General features: G+C 34.3%; 1 protein-coding gene across 10 annotated transcripts in view; it reads right to left on the reverse strand.

Annotated features, from left to right (window-relative positions):
* Nucleotides 1-19,378, reverse strand: part of SLMAP (sarcolemma associated protein) — a 92,648-nt gene that overhangs the window by 28,209 nt on the left and 45,061 nt on the right. For 4 of the 10 annotated variants that reach the window (XM_009322301.1, XM_009322309.1, XM_009322300.1 and 1 more), the window contains exons 5-14: nt 18,746-18,808; nt 17,200-17,295; nt 16,838-16,909; nt 15,840-15,980; nt 14,025-14,162; nt 12,566-12,734; nt 12,430-12,480; nt 11,805-11,855; nt 7,436-7,498; nt 1,105-1,161 (exon numbers count right to left, since the gene is read on the reverse strand). In XM_009322301.1, the coding sequence (XP_009320576.1) occupies nt 1,105-1,161; nt 7,436-7,498; nt 11,805-11,855; nt 12,430-12,480; nt 12,566-12,734; nt 14,025-14,162; nt 15,840-15,980; nt 16,838-16,909; nt 17,200-17,295; nt 18,746-18,808 (901 nt within the window). The remainder of the gene's footprint in view (nt 1-1,104; nt 1,162-7,435; nt 7,499-11,804; nt 11,856-12,429; nt 12,481-12,565; nt 12,735-14,024; nt 14,163-15,839; nt 15,981-16,837; nt 16,910-17,199; nt 17,296-18,745; nt 18,809-19,378) is intronic. The other 6 variants (XM_009322303.1, XM_009322304.1, XM_009322302.1 and 3 more) reach the window with 5 other exon arrangements.

The raw sequence follows: 19,378 nt of genomic DNA on the forward strand, positions 1-19,378 counted from the left end.
GTACTATATTATTTCACAGCAGTTGTCTCCATTTCTCATAATAAAACTGAGCTGAATAAATATAGCCAAAATGATGAAGTATATTAAAATGTGTTGACATCATACTTACTTGACAAGTTAGAATATATTAACAAACACTAAAAATAGCTCACCGCTTTGCAAGATAACTGGCATGCAAGCATTAGGTTACAGTTACTGTATGCATTCTTTTGCCAAATATGGCATGTTGTCTATAGCTTACTCATGTACAGAAACAAATTAAAGGTGCAATTTCATACATTAAGGTAAGAGAAGATAAATTGAAAAGTCTCTAAAATACCAGAACTTTTAACAAGCTAACATTTATTCAATACAATAACACTTTGCAGAACGACAGAGGGTAAAGAAATGAGTTAGTATGTCTAGACATTAATAAAAAGCTACAAAAGTGGAGTCAGCCTACAAGTCCAAACAATCTGACATTATTAGACACACAGGAAATATTGATCTACACACTTTCTAGCATTCCTGATCTTGGCACTGCAAGATAAGGATGACTGTTCCTTGACAACGTAAATCTTTTCTAATTAGATCCTTGTATTTCACTTGTTTTATACAGAAGAGAAAAGAGTTAGAGATGCACATTTATATTTTACTTGGAAAAGGCACGTTTAGGAGGTTAATAGTTATTTTAAAGTTATGAGGGTATAAGTTAGAAAAAAGTCAAACGAAAACACACATTTACTTAAAACTTAAAATGAGACCAAACATTGTTTCTATTTAGTCCTATAATAAAAACAAAAACCTGTTTGAATTTTATGCAGGCACTAAAGATTTAAATCAATTTACAAAAATTGTATTTTTTTAAATGCACATTCAGGTAAGAACTCAGTCAAAACTGAGACTAGCATTTCATGCACTCAATCTTCAAAAATTGTTTCCTTTAAATCTTTTTACCCTACAATAGTATTTGGAGCAGAGTTCAGTAAACAATATACCTCCCCTTCATTGATTATTTTTCCTGAGTATTCAACAAAACTCAAACTGCTAGTTTAAGACAGAACATGCACTGAAGTGACATAAAGGACATGCTTCAAAACCAGTTAAATAATGCAGAAGTCTAACCTTTCAAAAGCTTTGTTTCTTCCACTTTGGTTAGATGTCCTTCATCTATGATCTTGTCTGCCAAACAAAATAAGTGTTACTTTCCAAGCTCAAATTAAGCAAGCTTTTCCCTGCACACATCTACGTAGACTACATTCCATGACCAAATTAAAAGCTGATAATATTACTTCCTACTCGGGCTTGAACAAAAACTTTATTCTGGCATGGAATAATGAAACAGAGCACACAAGCCTACTGGAACTTTGTAATAAAGTGCATAATTACTTCTACAATTTATTAGCTTACATTACTAATGCTTCAGTTCACTAATGAGAAGTTAGGAAAATTAATTTTTAACTTTTTTTTAAATCTAACTGGGAGCAATAAATAATACATTTCTCAAGTTATAGTTATCAGAAAAAGGAATTCTAAGATCTGGTTGCCTGAAATAGATATCCACCAGACACAGCAGAAATCTAGAAATATGCCATATCAAAACAGCAATTGAGAAGCCACCTCCACATCACAACTGCTTTAACAGTGCCTATGAAAGGTACACAGAAACAGCCTTTCTTAGCTTAAAACTTCCAAAAGAGCTGCACAAGATTCCAAAAAGTTGTGCATGCATCACATTCAGGTTCACAAAAATTGAGTTTACATATAGCTTTGACAGGGAAGTCTATTCATGTATGTCAGGTGCGTAAAAACCTAAAACACGGAATTTGAGACTAGACTGCTAACTTCATCCTAAGTCCAGCTAGGACATGAAGGCAAAGACCAAGGGAAGAAGAGGTCTGGATTAATGAAAGACACTAAAAGAAACAGTGAACCAATAATTAATTAATTTCTTTTTCGCAGGAGACTTCATTATTTCTAATTCCTTACAACCAGCTAGCAATGCCAGCATGCAAAATTATCGAGGGTCACCTATCTTACAGATCACATAATCAATTTCTATGCAGTAGATCTTGCAATTTAGACAATGTTGAAAGCTGTTAACACCCACTGAAACACCAGGCTTGAAGCTGCCTCCGCCTCCACTCTGCGCTCTTCCTGCCAGATCCTGGACCATCAGGCAGGGAACCCAGTTTGCTGGTTACCCCACGTGCTGTTAACAGGGAACTGAGACGCAGAGAAGACTGGACAAACAGCGCACACAGGAGAGTTCAGATTAAGGAAGCTGGATGACAGTAAATTCTTTTCAAATTTTTAATTAAAAAAAAAAATAGCAAGCTTTAGTCAGCATTTCCAGCTTCAAGTAGCTCTGAAGATTAAGAAGTCTCTGTACTCCTCCTATGGCATGTTGCTGTAACCATGACAATCTAAGGACAGAGGCAGGACATTTGCATGGAGGTATCTTTTTCAATCCCAGATAGTAGACAAGCTTTCAGAGAAAAAACCCCTGAGGTCTGAAGAAGCGTTTGCATGGCCAAAAGCTTGTCCTGTCCCCTTTCCTGCCCCACAGCCAGACAAACCAGTCTCAAAGAGATATTCCCTCCATCTACTTTTATCTACAAATATTGTCCTGCATTCCTATAACATTTTACAAATAGTGCTTCAGAAATACACTGAACAGCAAACTGGATTTTCAGGATTGGCTTCAGGTCTCAAGCAACTGTAGTAGATCACTCATCATCCAAGTTCAGAACAGTCTCGAGTTCGTCAGAGCTGGAGAGAGTTGCTGTACCTAGACTGAGGAAGGCACCTCAGAGGGAATCAAGTTACTGCAGCCACAAGTGAGGAGTTACTGAGTGGTATCATGAGCCCTCTTCCATTAAAAAAACCAAAAAAAACCCCCAAAACCACAAACCAACCAAAAAAACCCACCCCACTAAACAAAAGTCTTCATATGTGATTATTCCAGGACTTGACTGAGGCTGGAAGAGTGGTGGGGAGAAAGGCAGCAAGAAAGCAGCTGAAGAATTCTGCACTAAGTCTGAAAAAATTAGCTGAATGCAAAAACCATATACTCAAAGTAGCTATCAACTGCTTCATCTGAAGGGGTAACACCTCATCTATACCGGACTGTTAGCTTAAAATAGGCTTCTATAATCAGTTTACAGAAGAAAACTTAGCATTATGAATTGATGGATCTTGGAGTTTTCAAAATTCAGTAACTGTTAAAACCAAAATAATTATAGTACAAAATAAAGAAACTAGTCTTCTTGACCCAGATGTTTTTCCAAACTGAAATCTTTGCAGCAGCTCTTGACACTTTTAAGAATTCTCAATTCCTATGACTAAAAAAAATCTACAGACTTTTTTTTTTCTTTTCCATGGTGGCTTACGGTTTTCTAATGTTCATTATGAATTTCAACATTTGTACAAAAGTTTTCTTCTTGACACTATTTCTTCAGCGAAGAACTTCAGCAGTAACACAAGTCCCCTCGCCCAGTGTGACCCAAAGCTGGTACAGACAGTATTTTTCACCTGATGGCTGACATATCTCCTAATTTACAAAACAAGTAAGCATTCTCTGTGTTTTAAGAATGCAGCATTAGTATATTTCAAAGCCAATGAAAAAATTTCAGCATGCCGCTGTATATTTAGATAATAAACAGAAAACTGGATGTTGATGTAAATGAACTACATAAAATCTTATTCTGCACTGTTACCACCCTAGTCACTAAAAATGGCAGAATCCAGACAACAATCAAAGTAAAAGCAGACATAACAATATCTTTAAAACTTCCCTTTTTCAGATATCTGCATCTGAAAATACTATTTCAGAAAACTTCATAAACTGGATTTTTTTTTTAATCAATCCACATTTTCCCTGAATCAAGGTGTGCATTTTTAGCTACCAAAATATAAATTAGAGTAAGGATCCCAGCTTTAATTTCTGGTGCAAATAATTTTTATCTTTCATGCTATCCAGTCACTGCTTAACAGAAAGCAAAGAATTACTGATACATATCATAAATAATAATAATTTTTACTGAAACAATCCGCTTTGAAGTTAAGCTTTCAGTTCATCTTTAAGATAGGCTATGTTTCTTTTTGCTGATGAATGCAGCTCAAAGGCAGCTTTCCTTTAGGTTTTTAGGCACTTCCTATCTTTTCAATTTAAAAACTCCCTTTTAGATTTAGGTTGCCTACCACTATTTGTAATGTAATAGTTAAGATCTGTTAACATTACAATGATTACTGAAGTAACATGCCCCCAATACATTTATGTTTTTGTATCAAATTAGTCTTTGAAGGAGGCCAGTTTTGAAGACCAATGAAAGGAAACGTGGCCCTCAACGCACAAATTTCAAACCATTTGAAAAAAGTGACACAAAGCAGCTTTAACTTTACTTGCCACCTGCAGGTCAAAGTCATGGAAAAGTTGAAAATAGCCATTCAATCCATCCAAAAACTATTCCATTTTAGATAAATTAAAGGACAAAAACTTAGTAAAAAAGCAAAAAAATTGACTTGCATTTAAAATCATAAATGCAAAAAAAAAAATCACAAAATGAGGAAAAAATAAGGACACAAATAAAGAAGAGTTAGATTGGAGCAAAAGATAGGAAGCTAGCAGGGCACCAAACCTCTCTTTCGTCTTATACATCATCACCATTTTTGGTAATAACTTGTATCATGTACTAATCAAAAAGAAGCACCATGACTTTTGCTGTCGATGTCACTGGTTTTCACCAGTTGTTACCAAAAAAAAAAAAGTTATGGAATGAGCAACAAGTGAACTGGATGTAATGATCAGAAAGTAACAGACTTCCCAGATCATTCAGAGCAAGATTTCATAACTTTCTACAGATGTTGTAGATCAGGACAGGTTACTGGATGATATCATGAGCTGTATTCTGCTTAAAAATAAAAATAAATGAATAATATCTTTAAAAACCTACAGAAGCCGGATTTTACAAACAATGCTACCCAAGTTAAGCAGTTGCAACGCAGCTTGAATAAGATTTGTGTCCTGTTTTCTCCCCCACCAAAAAAATTCTAGCTTTAGTACCTTGAGAGGTCTTGATTGCTCTTAACCGATAAGCACTTTCAATTGCCTTATACCTTTGTAGCAACTGTTTGTATAGAATACCAGATTGTTTAATCATCTAATTTTCCTTCTTGTGCTATTTTACATAGTCCACTTCCTTGACTCAAGCTGTTTTTCCTCATTTCTCTGCTTGTGCTTTCCCAGTTTAAGTGCTTCTTCCCCAGAACTATGGAGATGTGCACTTTCCCCGCTGTACCAGCGCAAGTCAGAACCTTCTCTTCTATACAAACTTCAGGGTTATCCCAATTCTCCCTTCTTTTTAGATTTCTCTTACGGTTTGCAGATCCTATAGTTTTAATTCCTCTGCTTCTATTACAAAACAGCAAACCCTACATAACTTCAATGAGTGACTCCTATTTCTGGGATTTTTACTGTATTATTATTTTTTTAAATAATAAACCTGTTCCTTTCCCAATACCTAAACCTCTGGGCAAAAAATGCATAGTGTCATATGATGAACTATACATTCTTTCTCAATACTGCCAATCTTTATGATATTGTTCTACACTTAGGTATTTGCTACATGTCTTAAAACACCAGTTCCTGGCGATCTCTGAAACTATAATTTTTCTCCCCACTACTTCCCAACCCTCACTGCTGCAGAGAGCAAAGAGCAGGAGTAGGACTGAAGGGTAGCACTTACATACAAAATGAAAATAATAGATCCTGCAGTTCGTAGGTTTTTAACCTCATGATTTTGTGGGGCCTGACTAAACGTATTTGAATTTGGGAAAGGCAAACTTTCAGTCCAGAAATAAATACATGAGCTGCTGTCTTGGAATCTTTTTTGTTCTTGATGAGATAGTAAAAACTTATACTGTCACAAAAAATGCAGAATACTGAACCCTTTGAACTCTTATTCATTCTCTTAAAAATGAGGCAATTGAGGCCTTACAGTGTCTTTAATCTAGCTTTCCATCTCTCAAGAAAGGGGAGGCATAAGTAAATTGATCTTAATTTTACTCTCTTATTACTACTTCTGTTGCATGTTAGAATCTTTTACTAGATCTTGGTGGTCGCTTTTGCTTCTCAATAGTGACAGGACTGGTCACATTTAGCTTGCAGAGGTGACACTAATACAAGTTTTGCTAAAATGGGTTAAGCTAACATCCAAATAATGAAAACAGACAACCAATTTGTATTTGAACATCGCTCAGTGTGCTCTTCATTTTCACTCTAGACAAAAAATACTTTTACTGAAACTTTTAACTTCAGTTCATTTTTATGTACTGAATAAAGAGAATTCATACAAAATCTTTGCAAAATTTAAAATTATGTTAAACTTCAGCCTGATAGAAGACAGCTACCAGCCATTCACTTCGAAAAATAAACATCGTTCAAATAAATAGTTTAAATTTTTAGACAAACATTAGCAGTATCCTGTCATTCAATTTATAGCACTGCAATCCATATCACAAGGAGTAAAGTCAAACAAGTCTCTTACATTTCCTTATTAAAACTTAAAAAGGAAAAAGAGTCCAATGGGCATAATGTCAAAAAAGATACCGACTTACTTCTGCTTATAAATACTTCTCTTTGCTCAACTTTAGGTACATAATTTCTGTAAACTCTTAAGTCAAAAAGTAATTCTTTATGTTACAAATGAGTTTTCTTTGAAGTTTAATAGCACTTTTCTCTCTTCATCCTAATGATATTTTTCTTTCAGTGGACAAGATGTATTAACATCTTAAGTTTTTCTTTAATTATAGATATGCAGACTGTTTTATTACTCATTTTCAAAAGTCATTTGCTTTGAAAAACATGTTTCTCATTCCAGAATAACACATCTTTAGAAAGACTGGTATTGCATATTTATGTTCTATTTTCCTTAAAAGAATCTCTTAGATTTCCACATAAAAATTAAGGTATTGTTTTCCTTTTTGTTCTTTGCAACAACTAATTTGAAGAATGTGTAAGACCTTCAATTATCAGATAAATTATAGATATGTGAAATGAAGAAAAGGCATCATCACCTTATCTCTGTCCTACTGCTGCTTGTGATGTTTGCTTAAACTGACAGTGTTAGGCTTTCAACTTCTTAATTTGTAACAGGTGAAAAATTACACTCAGTTTTAAACTTCATGTGGCAACATTACCACCCTTGTATTGGTCGGAGGACAATAATGGATTAACTGCTAAGAAGAGACAACGTGATCATCGCTTTGCAAGAGCAAAGATATCCTCTTACTACTACAGGCATCTGCTTAATATCACAATGCCACAATTCGATGCTTAGAAAATTTCTGCTACTACAGAAATATTAAATAGTAGTGACGAATTCTGTTTTTTATCCACCTTTTCTGGGTTTTCTGTTGTTTTTAAGGCAAATGTGATGAACACTCTTGTACTCACTCTGACATTCTATGAACTGATGAATAAAAGTGCAGTCCCCTCCACTCTTTGAAAGAAAGTGCTCTAGTAAAGAAAGAAACACTTAAGTTTACATCTTCTTATCACTTTCAAATTGATGCAACAAAAAAATTTGAAAGGTATATTAACAATATCTGTAATTGTGTATTTACAGTGAACTTTTGCAATCTGAGTTAATATGCAAGCAGACAAGACGTAACTGAAATGATGTCTGAGTGATATCAGAAAATAGAATACTCTTTTGAGCTGATCAGAAGAAGTACTTTAACTGCATTTTCAAAGGGTACTTTTAAATTCTAACAGCAGTTCTTAAGCATAATAAAGAGCCCCTTGCCTCAATAGAAGCTATTTAAAAAAAAAAAACCAACTTTAACAACATTTAGTAAGAACCAATTATTGAAAGTCCAAACATTATGCATCTGGCATTTGCTGTATTGCTCTTTCAGGTTAGGTGGTGACAAATGACTTCCACTAAATTTCCATGGACAACTTCATATTTTTGGCAAAAAGATTAATGCACATAAGTGATGTTTAAACCACAATAAATTTACAATACATAAGAGGATACACTACTGAAACATGCAACTCCATAGCACTGATGCCTCTATAGTTCCTCCCATTTGTTAATTTATAATCAGACATGGATAATGGCAAATACCAAATCCAAGCATTGAAGAAATAAGAAACATGTATTTAACCTATATTCTTCAGCATTTTTTTATTAGCTTTAAAAGGGCATTTAGTAAGTTTTTCTTTAGTCTTCATGTTTATTCTTCATATCTAATACCCTCTTGAAATGAAAAACATTCATTTTAAAAGTCTTGCTGAATATCTCCCTTTACTTTTTGAGCTAAGTTTCACTGCACAGAAACAATTTCTGAAAGGACAGTTCACCAGTAGAGATCCTAAAACTGGGCTCAGTTCCCAGGTTTACCCAAGTCCTTCTGTATGACCTTGTTCAGGTCCCAACTCTATCAGATTCTTGCATCTCTTCAAGTAAAAAGGTGCTAACACTTCCTTTCTAAATAGCCTCAAAAATCCTTTGACCTCAAGAATCTAAAAATCTGAAGAGGCTGCTTTTTAGCACATAAACCACAAAATGTGTTACATTCTAACAAAATTGTTCAATCATTAGGTTCTGATGTCAGAAGCTTAGCTGTTAAGATCCAGTATGTAATACTAAGCTTTACTATATTTCAAAGTTACTCTAAAAAAAGTAAACTTTTTTCTAACCCACAACGACAGGGCTTTTAAAAGACAGCACCATGGCTATAACATTTATTTTCCATGTTTAAACATTTTTTTTAGCCTTTTTACATGATCCTCTAAGTGTCTGTATACTGATTTCTTATCTCTTTCTTTATATAATATATGGCTCACAAAACTTAAATATGAAAGCCAGGTATGGTGCAACTCACTGAGAAACATACCACTTACTGAAATAACTCAGTTGTACACAACCTTTATCAATGGCTTGATGTATAAGCAAGTTACTCTCTTCTGCACCAGAATTTCTATATGTGCAATGAGAGAAAATGAATGCCTAACCATCATCATCTTAATACACTTTGTTATAAAAAGCCTCTTAGAGAGACTATAACATGAGTTCTTAGTTCCTCTACTCAGAGTACAGCTCTTTTAATGTTAAGGACATCCACAGAAAAAAGTAATGTAAAATCCTTATTCTTGCAGTGGCTAGGTAGTATGCCTACAAACATACCTTGAGGACTTGACCTGAAGTTTTGAGAGATAGAGAGACAAAAGGAATCTTAAAAAGCATACTGATTTTACATGGTCTTACCACTTTCCTCTGACAGGGTGGAAGGTAAGGTACGTATACCTTTGTATACAAATAGAGGAAACTTTTTTTTATTCCCTTACAGGCTATTTAGCACAAAAAAATTTTCTGACTTCTGCTTTCAACTGTGAGGGCTTTTCCTTATGCAAAATATCCACAACCTCTTTCACTGCCAAAGTTGCTGAATCTACATTATAAACCCTAAATTTTTAGCTCTTCTAAAATAATGCAAGACTACTCGGCAAAAAACAAAATGGTAACTGCCTCCTGCTGCTTTCAAGAGAACAAAATCCAAAATCTGGCAGAGAAAATTACTGCCCATCTGCCACTATACAAGGGCTAGATAAAGGACAGGAAGATACAGAAAGGCACAGACTGTCATGAAGAGAACACAGGCCAGCAAGCTGTAAAATGCCAGAGAAATGTGGATGGACGAGGTATAGCAGAGATGCAGAAGAATGTGGTACAACAGAGAGAATAGTGGAAAACTATGCTAAAATATAGAATAATAAAATAGTATGGTAGATACATGACAGAAAAAGGTGATAGACTGTATAAACACACAGAAAGACAACTTGAATGAGCAGTTATATGTTGTCTATATTCATAAAGAAAAAGAAATTGGCAGACAGCTTCCTAAAACTCCCAGGTTTAAGCGTAAGTTCTACTGTTACTCATAGGATGGAGGAATCTGTATTTTCATGCATCCATCCACATGACATCTTGACTCTTATGCAATCCAAATAAGTCAAAAACAGATTGCTTCAACTTTGACAAAAAAGTATCAGTGATACAATGTTGTTAGAATCACATAAAAAATTCAATTTTGAAATAATGTTTCAGATAATTTTTAAACTCAGACTGATAAGAGGTAGCAGTATATAAAAAACTAACAAGACATCCCTACCAACAATTTTAAAACAAACAAAAAACGTGTTTGTTAAAAAAAATCATATTTAGTGTGATGTTATCAATTATTTCTCTAAAAAACAATATGTTTTTGCACTCAAAGCTTGAAAGCTTTTACTAAATGATTCAATTCAGCTCTAGGCTACTTTTGTTCACAGTATTGCATGTTTTCAAATAACCTCCAACCTAACTTCCAAAGTCTTTTTACAGTTTATATGATTAAAATGAAGAATCACAGTCCCTATATAGTACCTCAGTTTTGCTTTGTAAAGAAGTTAACTATTTTCTGGGGTGAAAGATTTAAAAAAACCCCAAACTTAAAAGCAAATTTATTTCTTAACCATTCTATCAAGCATTAAGAGCATTACCAACCTAAAATTATGCATCAGCAAAATGGATCAATCTATCTAAAAACAAAGTATGGCAGTCCAGAAAAGTGGGAACAGACATTAAGTCTGCTTGCTACTCTCAGCATGCATCACAGCTAAGTGCCTAAAATGTTAAGACATTAGGGGATAACTAGTACTTAGATTAAGGGGAGGTTTTTGTACAGTTCTTGTAAGTGTTTAACAGATCTTTCCTCCTGCTCCAAATAAGAAATAGACATGAGGTTATGCCTCTTATTTTGCTATTAGCCTCCTTAGTTAAGAAGCTCTTAATTTATAATACAAAACAAAAAAGGTAAAAAGCTAAGAATTAGAGCATAGAAAGTTTCAAAATTTTGTTTCAAAAACGTACACAGTAATCCTTAAAAACACTGTGAATATTAGTTAAAACCACAAGTTCTCTATGTAAGTGCCCCATCCTTCCAACTAATACTACCACCATTCCTCAGAGCTTTTGCTATCCAGCAAGACACAGCAAATGCTGAAGAAAGCTACATCAAGGAAAAATTTAAAATGAACATAAGAGGACAAATATATCTTAGCCAATGGAACAATTGAGTGAATTTAGAGTCATAACTGGAATGATCTTCGCTATATGTGATATTGGGCATGTTCTTATCAGACAATTTTATTCAAAAAACTTCAAGTGTATGGTAAGACACATTAATTAAAATACTTAGCTTTAACTAATTGGTCTTTAAAAACCCCTATCAGTTAGTTCAATCTGTATTCACTCCTGTTTTACATAAATACACTCCTGAGTTTTAAGAAGTTAGTTTTCACTATTTATGTATTTCATAGACTCACATTTTTCATACATTATAGTAAGGAAAAAAGTACGTTTTGCTGACTTTACTTACCATACCCAATTTACTAGAAAAATGGTATGTATCTGTGTTGCAAGGGAAAATAAAATTAAGAGGAAAAAAGTCAATGAGTTTTCCCACATTCCTGTGTCACAAACCTGACATCAATCAGTAGACTCCTACTGATTCCAGTAAGAGCCCAAAGACAAGCAAAAAAAAAAAAAAAAAAAAAAAAAAAGACGAACCAAACATTGGCTCATTACATTTTATGGAACTTTCTAAAAACACCTCAACTGAAAGTCTAAGCAAAAAAGTGCTGGTCAGAAGAGTGGACAAATTCAATTTCGTTTTTAAAGGGAATATTATTCAAAGTAAAACTTTAGAGAACATTTTGAATTTGTTCAACTTCAAACATCAACCATAAGACAAAAGGTAGCCTTAAGATACACTACCTTTCTCTGTGCTCCCATTAATTTTAGGTATGAAGTCGTCAACTTGTATGCCTAGGATTAAGAAAGGGTATTATTTCTGGAACCAAGCAAAATGTTTTGGGTTTTGTTTCTTTATAAATACAGCGTTGTGAAATGTATCTGGCTTTTCATACTACCTCCTCCTTCTAAGTATCTAATCTAATCAAACAAAACAGGCAAAATTTAATGTGTTTTCCAGCACTACAGATCATGTTCTTGTTTGTTCAGATGTATAAGAGGTTACTATCATCCCAAGAATTACTGCCTATCACACACACGCATCTATAGTTAAAAAATCCTTTTGTATATACGTATATATGTATATAAAAACCTTCAAAATCTTGGAGCTGAGGGGGCACAAACAGAGCTCTAAATTGAGCAGTGACCCAGAAGTCTGAACACTTACAACAGCAGTGCCCTCTACTGGCATTCCGTTATGGCCACGTCTTTCAACGTTAGCAAGTGATAACCAAGAAGAATGCACTACTGGGATAACTGCAAAACATTATTCTTTTGCCAGACCCCTAGATGACAAGATTATTATTATAGAAGTATTTGAACAGAAAATCTGGAAACCAGCTTGAAACAAGAAACTGATCACACCTACCTAAGCTGTTGTGTTCTTTAAGAGTTTTCTCTTGAAGATGTTCTAACCGTACTGTAAACAGAAGTCCAAGAAAAAGATATTTCACAGATTAAAAGAAAAACAAGTAATCAAAGTTTCTTCCCCACTAGTGACTAACCTTGTAAAGCAGTTAGCCGCTCATTGGTGAAGTCATTATCAGCCTGTAAAGCTTCTATTTTTGCTTGAAGCTCTTGCTCTCTCTCTTCCATTTCATCTATTTTATGCTGCAATTCTTTTTTCTCAGCTAGTCCTTTCTGTTGGATTTCTTCTTGTCTTCCTTCTGCTACCTGCTCAAAAAAAGATTTAAAAAATCCCCAAACAAATCAAAATTAACATGTAAAGGAATAGATTTCCTTGATTTTTTTATAACTGAACATACATAAGTAACTTACTTTGCTAGTCAGGTAAAGAAAATGGAAACAATGCAAAATTTTTCTACTCTTATTTTTCTATAAATTTCACTTCAAGCACAATAACAGAGAGAAAGAACCTCAAAATACCTTAACTAACTTTTTGTCTGAGGAACGTAAATTTTACAGGAACAGTACTAGGGCCCAAGAGCTAAGAAACACCCAAAGTCTCCTAGCATCTCGAATCAATCAAAACCCAGGAGTCCTTATGAACTGAATGTACATTGGACACACCAACTTGATTGAAAGCCACATCTTTTTCCTTGCTGGATTTCTTTATAATAAGTTTTAAAGACTCTCCTCCCTCAAAGCTAGGTAATAAGTTTCTATTTTGATCCTTCTGTGTATACTCAGCATCATCAGTGATTAACTCATAATTGGGAAACCGATTGCCTTAAGACCAGCAATTTAACATTTTAATTTGGAAAGAAAAATCTTCCGTCTGAGGTGCTGAACTAGGATTCAAAGAACCTAAGTTCAAATTCCAGTATTTGCCCAAGACAAATGCAACAACTGTCTCAGGTCTACAAAGAGAACACTACTACCTTCCTCCTCCACGTCTTCTACTTATCTAGATTGGAGACTCTTGGGAACAGGCTTTACCATACTGTGATTATTTTGTTCTCCAGCATAAAGGACCTTTAAATATTAATAGACTTAGACATTTAGTTTAATAACAAACCTGATAGCATGCTCCTTCCTCCTGGAAGCTGAGTCATATTATTACTATATGGTAGGCTAGTTATGTTTGTAACTGCACAAAGAGGCAACATGAAATGCAAATTTATTTTTAATTCTAGTTTTCATTCCCATTAACTGTAAGATGTTTAGGTTGAACGTTATTTGTCTATATAAAAGCAGCTAAATATAAAGTTTTATACCATATGTAATTTTCTATTAAAATATATTGCAGCTCTGAAAATCTGGTAACTTTCAAAGTGAATGAAAAGGGAACCTTTTTAGCAATTTACTTAACTGATGATGCTTTCAGATACATTAAATGTAAACCAAAAGAACATGTAAAAGATGATGTGCATCTTTCTTTCATTTACCTGTTGTTTAAAAAGTTTCTTAACCTTTATTTGATTGCTGCATTAGAAATTAAATTGTATTTATTTGCTCCATGCATTATAGTATCATCTAAGTCAGATGAAGTTCTGTCAGTACCTTTAGCTTGTCAGAAAGATCTTTAATTTCATTTACAGCTCCATTGTACTTATTAGCTAACTCTCTTAATTCTTCCTGAGTCCGCTCATTCATTTCTTTCAGGTGAGTACATTCATCTTCTGTATTACTTAAACTCCTCTGTAAGACAGAATTATGATGCAATAAATTAAAAAAAAAAAAGAGACTAATAATCTACCAAACACTGAAGTTGATCTATTTTTTCCAAACAGTATATGTAACTAATCATATTTAACTGCTTTGTTCCTAATCATTAGGGCTAAACAAACAGATCAAGTCCTGGCAAAAATGCTAGCTATACAAGCCTTTGTAATGTTCTACTTAAAGAACAGATTATGTGAAAATATATTAGCTTCATGCATGTTAAAAAAAAAAAAACCAAACCAAAAAACCCACAATTATACAATTTATACAATTATTTGTGATTGATAGGAATAAAGAACTGAAACGTGATCCATCTCCCCCATTCTCTTCTGGTTTGTGATAAACTGTGAAAGTTTTATAATATTTTGTGATTCAATGTAATCAATAGATTTCATCATACCTCTCACCCAGCAAAAGAAGATTTAAACATATGATATAAGCCAAATGGCTCCCAGGAAGCGTTCTAAATCTTTTTCTGAACTCCATAATGTGGAAAGGCATCTAAACTAAGATCCCCTTACTCAAGAGGCAGCTGGGTCTTCAGGAGGCAAGGAATGCTTGAGAAGTTTGCATCAGCTGGTGATAGCAGCACAAGTAAATGGTGTATAGAGTTTCCTCCTCATAGCTCAAGATTTGCTTCTTCATTCATACAATTTTTTTTTTTTTGTAACAAGCTCTGACTTAGTTCTTAACCACCAAAACATACCAAAACACCTTTGAACAAAAGTGCATTCAAAACTACATTATATACTAATTATTAAAGGACAATTTTCAACCAGGACCCAATAATTCTTCTGTGTGGAGAGAAAAGTGTGTGGCAGGAAGCACTTAAGCAAATTTCTTACTAAAGTTAAATTAATATTTCTCCCCCAAGAGTCAAAGTAAAGAGGAAAAAGTATAATAAATGAAAAGATTCTTCTCTTAATATAGGATTGGAAAGGAGAAGAAAGCTACAAGTAAACATAAAACTCCAACCATTAACAAAACTGTCAAGAACTATTACAATATAAAAAAATGTATTTAACTGAAATCTCGTAAGGTTTTTTATTACAGCACTATATGCATCACGTTCTCTAAAAAGCATGAAGAGGGTAGACACTTGCACTTTTAAGTGCTTTTAAGTCTTAAGATATTTCTTGACCTAAGGGAACATAGCAAATAATGATAATAGAAAGAGAAAATAAAGGAAAAGATAGTAATGAGAAATATTATAAGGGCAGAAATCTTATTTGAAGAAAATGTCCAACACTTTGTAATCTTAAAAGCTCATTCTTAAGTGTAATTTGTATGAGTGGTTAAGCTTACATTTCCATAAATTTTACAGCTTAAACAAGGTCTAACAGCATTTTTTCTAATGCATGTATGTCCTTTTCCCCTCACTTATTTCCCACACATACTAACTTCTGTAAGACAGCTTCATGAATTTTGAAATCTGGCAGAAAAAGAAGGAGGAGTTTAAAGAATAGTTTCTCATTAACTGTTTAACAATCGAAGTATTGTCCAATAGGAGAAATAAACACTACTACCTAATATACTGCAAGTGCCACAATACAACAAATACTGGCATATTACAGGCAACAAAACAGGGATCTAAGTAGCAGCAGTTATAATTATTTCAGCATTTCCAGAAGACTAGGCATGAAACTTCAATACCTCCACTTCAGACAGTTTTCTGACCACTTCAATTTTCTCCTGAAGGACCCGCCTCAAGGACTCTTTGGCTGTTGTCTCATAGTTGTGTTTGTCTTCTTGTAATGCTATAAGCTCTTTTCGTATACTGTCTTCTGTTTGATTCTATACGTATAATTCAGATACAAAGATAGAATATAAATTAGTATTTTGCTGATTAAATATATTAGATTGTGATAAGACCTGTTCTATTCCAAAGTGTTTAGCAATTTCTGGTAGATGGCAAAATGTTATGGACAAATCAGTGATCAAAGTTTCTTGACATGACTGGGTGTAAACCAGTTCTTTTTGAAGTGTATGTATGGCAGCACACATTCAATGATCAGCTTTGATTATAGGAAAACTATGTGGTTTTTCTGGGCACTGCTAAGACAACGTCAAAGCCTAAGAGACCTACAAGTTGACAAACCAGAAACCTACGAGGTCCCATCTGAAACACCTCAAACAGGACCTGCAAAAAAAGTTCCTATAATGTAGGTAGTTGAGAGAAATTAAAAGACAACAAAAATTTAAGGCAGGCATAGGTGGCCAAAACAACAATCAAGGCGGGCCATACTTGTTACTCTGTCTCTGAATATCAGACAATGCATTTATAATGCCTTTTCTCAAATGCCTATTTGGAAAGAAACATCCATAGGAAACAAGATGGAATGGTTGCTTCTCACCAACGACAGAAATACCTTTTCTGTATTTCACTATGTACATGTCTATATGCATACACAAAAGAAACCAGTTCGGGCTAAAAAAATGCTGAAAAATAGCCGTTCATCTAGATTTAAAGTGATTCCATGAAATACAGAACAGATCTACAGTTTTCATGCTATTCAGATTATCAAAATTGCACAGGTTGATTTTGGAAAATTTATGTTCCACCTGCTTTCCTACAACCAGCTAATTTCAAAACACTTCAAAAGAGCTATCTTTCAGCATTCCTAGCATTCAGCTTCAAGTGAACTACTTACCTTTGAACATGCCTGTAATTGATTTCCCATAACCTCTAATCTTGATAGCAGCCTGTCTTCATCTATTAAAGCCTAGCAGAAAAGAAGTATCACCTTAGTATTAACATGTGCGTTACGTAGTTCCAGTAGATTTCTGCTTTAAAGACTTCAATTTTGTTGGAGTACTTACTACTAATAGTTATTTCAAGCTAATAAATTTAGTGATTATATACCAAACATTATCTTTTGCACAGTTTAAGAGAACTGCCATAAGCTTTTTATTTTTTCTGCCTCTGTTTTCCCCACTGTTTGTAAATTAATAGCTAAAATTTATATGCCACTGCATATTTCAGTCCATAAAGGAAAAGGATGCCTGCAGATACCTGCCAACTAGTATCTGAAGCCTCTTGCGTGACAGCAAGTAGTCGCTGAAGGGTTGCCAGCTTCTGTTCCAACATTTGTTCCCGATGTAAGGCTTCCTATGAAGAAAGCACAGCACCAGTCAGTTTAGCTAGAACAACTCGGAAGAACAGAAGCAACCGAAGACATACCAAAATACAAGAAAAAAAGGAAGTGTGAGTAGCAAACATTGTCACATTTTCAAAACTATAGTAAGCCCATCCCATTTTATCCATCCACACATTTATTCGGATATCCTAATTAGAAAATGTTATCCTATAACCTCAGGTTCCTGAAAACCTTCATTTTTCATGCGTATGTTGTTACGACGTGTACTCAGCACATGCAAGTTATTCTTTCCAAAACTTAAAAACACTGACTTTTGTCAATAATTTGAGTAACAAAACTGTAAACACCAAAAGGCAGCTTGGCAGCTCCCATGCAATGAGCTGTTCATCCTCAAATCAGGTCACAAAAGAAAAGTGCCAAGCGAGAACTACTATTTTTGTTTTATGACAGTAAGATAGAAGAGCATCTTCGTTAACAATTCCAGGATACAGAGACTGAACAGATTGGTGAGCAAGTATATATTTGGCCTCCCAGGAAAGAGCATCTGCCTGAGCTGCTTCCTGCTATGTCAGCAAATATATATAAAATTAGTATCTGTCTCAAAAACCTTATCATTGATGTGAAAAAATAAAAATTGCAATTACCAAACAAAAACAGGCAAAATAAATCAGTAGAACTATACATAAATTAAACCTAGATAGAATTTACCAGTAAGAAAGTTTTCATATCTTTTCCAGAAAGCTGATTTTATGATCCTTTCTAAAGAGTTTATTTATATATATTAGCACAGACTTTAATGTGTTGCCATTTTGTAGTCTAACCCTTTTGTGACATGACATCTTTGTAAAAAAAACACACCTATTAAAACTGACACAGGAGCAGGCACAGAAAGGCTGGTGATGCCAATGAGGAAGAAGAGCTGTCAGCACTATCCCCTCCTTTATACTTACCAGCAGATACAGGGACAGAAATATTCACACTAAGAAATTATATTCACAGAAACAAACTAGTTCTTGACACATGAAATGACCTCGTTTTGCCTTTCTTTTGTTCTACCAAAACTTTTATACACATACACAGTACATCCACAGCAATGGATGATAACAAAAATATTGTGAGCAAAAGAAAATTGGGGACAGCAAGGTAGGAGAGGAGAAAGGCCAGGAAAAGCAGGTATATAGCATTCAGAGAGCCTTCTATAGAACAGGGAGCTTTCATGTTGCTTTTATAACAGAGTCAGAGTTTATTGTGCTCATGCAAAATCCCAGAAGTTTACATAGAACTATACTATGTCCAATTACAATGTTTTACATTATTTCACTACAGAAAAGGTAGTTAAATGCTTATTGTGTTCCGGTTAACAAAATGCAAGCCAAAGACAGACATTCAGAGCATAAGATTTGTGTTTTGAACAAAGTTTAAATACTTAGCCAAACTAAACACTGTCAAGAGAAAACCTACCTGTAGATACTGCGAAAGCTGAAACAATTCCTGAGAATACATACTGGGAGTGTTAGCAGCAACCTGAAAAATAAGAGAACTTAAGAATCGAAATGGTTTTGGATTTTTCATGAAACTCAAATAATGCAAAATTCATCATTTAAATCTAGTCACGAAGGTAAACTTCAGATTATCTAATAATGGCATTTTCAATCATTTATTGTTCTGCCGTTTATTCTTTGTTTTATCATAGAACTTCCCAACTCTGGACTGAGACCCCACTGTGTTAACGTCTTTACGAGTTCTTGAACCACCAACACACCAAAGAGTTTAAGGCTTTTGTTTCAGTTGAGATTAAACTGACAAAAAAGAAACAAGGTGCACAAAGGCGAAGCCATTCAACCCAAGGACAAACAGAAATCAGGGGCTTCCAGAACTGAAAATAAAGTCTCTCGTATTCCAATTCAATGTCATCACCACACACACATTTCAATCACAAGTTTCCTGTTAACCTACTAGCCATCATCTTTATCATTCCCCTTTACAAGTAACTATTTCAGATTTGAGGAATGCCTGTATTATCTTTAATCATAACCAAAATGGTTCTGGACTTGGAGGGAAGAAGGGCATTGTTTTTTTTTGGGGGGGAGGGGT

The sequence above is a fragment of the Pygoscelis adeliae genome, unplaced genomic scaffold, assembly GCF_000699105.1.
Source record: "Pygoscelis adeliae isolate BGI_AS28 unplaced genomic scaffold, ASM69910v1 Scaffold404, whole genome shotgun sequence".
Classification (NCBI taxonomy): Eukaryota; Metazoa; Chordata; class Aves; order Sphenisciformes; family Spheniscidae; genus Pygoscelis; species Pygoscelis adeliae.